The sequence below is a fragment of the Lactuca serriola genome, chromosome 8 (genome assembly GCF_051521515.1).
Source record: "Lactuca serriola cultivar US96UC23 chromosome 8, Lser_US96UC23_V15, whole genome shotgun sequence".
NCBI classification, from domain to species: domain Eukaryota; kingdom Viridiplantae; phylum Streptophyta; class Magnoliopsida; order Asterales; family Asteraceae; genus Lactuca; species Lactuca serriola.
Genome location: NC_136415.1, coordinates 211,496,848 through 211,500,667, shown reverse-complemented (window position 1 = coordinate 211,500,667; position 3,820 = coordinate 211,496,848). Strand labels below are relative to the sequence as shown.

Sequence of the window (3,820 nt, the reverse complement as noted above, 5' to 3'; positions counted from 1 at the left end):
TTCACCAACTTTTTCAGTTTCCAACTCTCTTGAAATCTCATATGCATGTAATGAAGTATTTGATGTTTCAAAGTTATTAATGAAGTCTTTTCATGTTATTGTCTATTATACCATTCAATTTTCATGTTAATATTGATTACAACACTTTACTTTCATCACTTTTCTAATTATAACATTAACTTTCAATTTCATATCGATTATAAAATTGTTCTTTCATTTTTTCAATTATAGCACTCGACTTTCATTTTGATGTCGATTATAGCATTTTACTTTCATTTTTTTTTCAATTGTAACATTCTATTTTCAATTATCGATTTCTCCAACAATCAAAAATTAATTATTTATATCGTATCAAAATAAAATTTAAAAACCAATTTCAAAATTCATATCTTCAAACTATATTTTGAGTCTTATTTCTACGGGTCTATCAACTAAGATAACAACCTCATAAAATGAACTTAGATATGATGACGGTCTATAATTTGTTGGAGTCCCCGATTCGAATCCGGTTTGGTTAATTCCGGCCTATGCACACCCATATCAGATTGTGATGATTATGAACAATAACACATGGTTCTAAAAACAAAATCTAAAATATTTCGAGTAGAAAGGTCTGGCTTCCTCTCTCTCTCTCTCTCTCTCTCTCTCTCTCTCTCTCTAAACTGGTGTGGATTCAAAACCAAAAAGTAGGGCTTTTCATCTGGCGGCGATATCCCTTAGCGGTGGCCCTTCGATAGCTACATCATCGTCATCATCTTCTTCTTCTTCAATATCCGTAAGTTCTATCTTCGAATTTCGGAGTTTTACTTTTGTTTTTTTGTTTACAGACTCCTCTAGTGGAAGTAGCATGAACTTAAATCGCGACTTTTTGGATCTCTGGAAAATCCCTAAAAGTTTTCAACATCTACCGAAATTCCCAGCGGGACAGTATCGTTGATCTAGACTAAAAGTTCACCAAATCAAATGAAGAACATATGTACTTCTTTCACTTGAACTGCATCAATCTATTGTTTGATTTCCTTTTTTCACTGCTTTATGATCTACACTGGAGTGTGGTGGTTTTAGTATCGTTGTTTCTAGATAATTTACTTCTGATTTTAGTAATTTGTGCATTTGTGTTGTCGTTTATTGTATTTTAAGGCCATGCTTATGTCGCCATTCCTAATTTAGCCCTCTTATCTGGATTTTGAATATTGTTCTTGGGGTTTTCAAGAGTAAATGTAGCCGATAGATCACCATTCGCCAAAAACCTTACAAGCTTTTGAGGCTATTATCCTTCTACTCTAGTTCTATCACACAGGAAACCAGTAACGTTTCAAGATGATTCATCCTTCCAAATTGGGATATGGTTGGATGAAATAGATATCATTATTGAATCTTGAAGGAGGCACATCAACTAGCAGCTGCTTTCTATAATCTATAGTAAGATTGATTGCTTTAGCATAAGACATGACACCTAACATTGTTCTCTAGGTTATAACTTATAAGCATCATGGATGTGAAATCTTGCATTAGGTTGCTCACGTGGATCTTACTTCATAGAATGAATTAGATCTAAAACTACATTGCATCACTGATCCTATTGTAAAATATATGCTTTATTTTGTCATCTTATCAAATACTTTTAGACATTGTTTATCTAGACAACACTTATGTGAAAACAATGCTACAACAACATCAATGCCTTGTTGTCAATAGAAGTTGATCATTGTTTCTAGGTCTGTTTTTGTGGTTATTAGCTATTTTTTGTTCTTGAACTCAATATACACTTCAATTACAATAAATTTAAAGATATTGGAATTAGTTCTGCATTCTTTTATGTCTATTTATTATGTGAATACATAATAGGAAAAAAAAAACGAGCTTGTGAACTTTTGATGAATTAATGCCAGATTCACTAACTTTTATAAGAAACTTGAGTTTAAGCTCTTCAAAGTTACTTATCTCAAATTAAAAGTAAAATAAAACATTTAACAACCAAATCTACTCTTCAGTTAACACATGAATTAAAATTTAAACATGTTTTACACTTTATCTATGATACAGGGCAATATGAGGGTAACCAGTTAAATCAGATTTTAAGTGGTTTCTGAATCGATCCATCTTCATTCTTGTTAAGTGGGCCCAGGATGGATGATGGTGGGCATCGTGAAAAAGGTGGCCATAGGGTAGATTACTACAAAGGCGTTCATCCTCAGGTAAAATGTCTAAAATACCCTTCAAATATTACATTACCTTTCTTTGAAAAATAAAGTTCATTGCTCATATTGGTAGTTGGAGAGTGGTAGTAATGTAAATTTTCATTTTTTTGTAGTGGAACATGATGCCGCAACAATACCAAGTAAAAGACCAAAACGCCCTCCTAATGAACCGAAAAATCATGCACATTGTGTCGGAACGAGACACGGCAATCGAAGAACGCGACCGCGCGCTTTCCGAAAAAAAATCCGCGTTAGAAGAACGCGATATGGCCATCCAACAACGCGACGCCGCCATAGCAGATCGCAATGACGCCATAAGGGAACGCGATAACGCCATCGCCGCTCTCCGGTTTCAAGAAACCACCATGAACAACCACCTCCAACGAGCCTCCAAACGCACCGCCACCACCCACCACCACCCTCCGCCGTCCTCATACCGACATGACCAGAACCCGAACATCACCGAAGCCTTCCCGATCACCATCGTCCCCTCCGAAGCCACCGCCGCCAAGTCAAAATCGGTCAAAGAGAGAAAATCCGGCGGAAACGGCGGTTCCGGTGGTGGCGGTGGTGGTTCGAGGTTGAAGAAGCAGAAGAAAGTCGGGGAGGATTTGAATCGGAATGTGACAACGGATGGATCGAAGGCGGAATGGGACGCGCAAGAGCTTGGATTGATGGATCAAATTAATTTTGATGAATCGACAATGCCGATTCCGATTTGTTCGTGTACCGGAGTTGGGCGGCAGTGCTACAAGTGGGGTAGCGGTGGGTGGCAGTCGTCGTGTTGCACCACCACTATTTCGGTGTATCCGCTCCCTCAGATGCCTAACAAGCGGCATTCCCGAATGGGTGGCCGGAAAATGAGCGGGACCGTGTTCACTAGGTTGCTTAGTCGGCTGGCGGCACAAGGCCATGATTTGTCGGCTCCGGTTGACTTGAAAAATTACTGGGCGAAACATGGGACGAATCGGTATATTACTATTAAGTGAAGTGAAGTGAAATGACGGTTTTGCCCTTCCCGGGTTTTTGGGTGGAAAATGAAAATGAAAATGTTTTCGTAGGTAGGGAAGGGTGGTTGTTGGTTAGTTGGTAAAATGGTGAAAATTGTAGGAATTCGTTTTTTTTTATTTTTATTTTTTTAGGGTTTTTATGGATTTGTATGCAAATGTTTTGCTGCATTGTTACTATTGTAGTTGGGCTATTTTCTGTTCAATATGATCTCGGGCCCCACTTTTTAATGAAAGTATTAAAAAGTAAAAACACATCTATTCATAATATAAACCAAATAAATATTATTTAGGTTTACTATAAGAGTAATAAAGAAAGTGGGACCTTAAAATTGAAGCCCAACAAAGATAATGTAGACTTTTCATTATTTATTACAGTGGACCTTGAGAAAGTGGGCCAATGAAATTGAAGCCCAACACGTGTGCTCAAGCTTTAATTGCAAATTCAAACTGGGCTGTGGAGCCATCACAAACTTATATTAATAAAGGTTGGCCCACTTCAAAATAATTATCACTAAATATCCTATTGGCTGTCTCCATCAATTTATATGTAATAAATGATAACATAATAGGTTTTTAAGAGACATATAAAATGTGAAAAATTAGTAAGTG

General features: G+C 36.9%; 1 protein-coding gene across 5 annotated transcripts; it reads left to right on the top strand.

Annotated features, from left to right (window-relative positions):
* The first annotated feature begins 509 nt into the window (after nucleotides 1-509).
* Nucleotides 510-3,414, top strand: LOC145066081 (protein BASIC PENTACYSTEINE4-like). Of its 5 annotated transcripts, none has more exons than XM_079013255.1 (4): nucleotides 510-611; nucleotides 828-976; nucleotides 2,047-2,198; nucleotides 2,315-3,414. In XM_079013255.1, exons 3-4 carry the CDS (start codon nucleotides 2,130-2,132, stop codon nucleotides 3,188-3,190), a joined length of 945 nt encoding a protein of 314 aa, XP_078869381.1. In that variant the 5' UTR covers nucleotides 510-611; nucleotides 828-976; nucleotides 2,047-2,129; the 3' UTR covers nucleotides 3,191-3,414. The 5 variants fall into 5 exon arrangements, with proteins under 5 accessions (XP_078869381.1, XP_078869380.1, XP_078869379.1 ...); XM_079013254.1 differs by having other exon boundaries at nucleotides 521-747; XM_079013253.1 differs by lacking the exon at nucleotides 828-976 and having other exon boundaries at nucleotides 521-775.
* The last annotated feature ends 406 nt before the right edge of the window (nucleotides 3,415-3,820 follow it).

Excerpts from the sequence above, each read along its gene's own strand:
- LOC145066081 (XM_079013255.1), top strand. The coding sequence starts at position 2,130 with ATGGATGATGGTGGGCATCGTGAAAAAGGTGGCCATAGGGTAGATTAC. Across the intron at positions 2,199-2,314 it reads ACAAAGGCGTTCATCCTCAG|TGGAACATGATGCCGCAACA; the intron begins GTAAAATGTCTA and ends ATTTTTTTGTAG.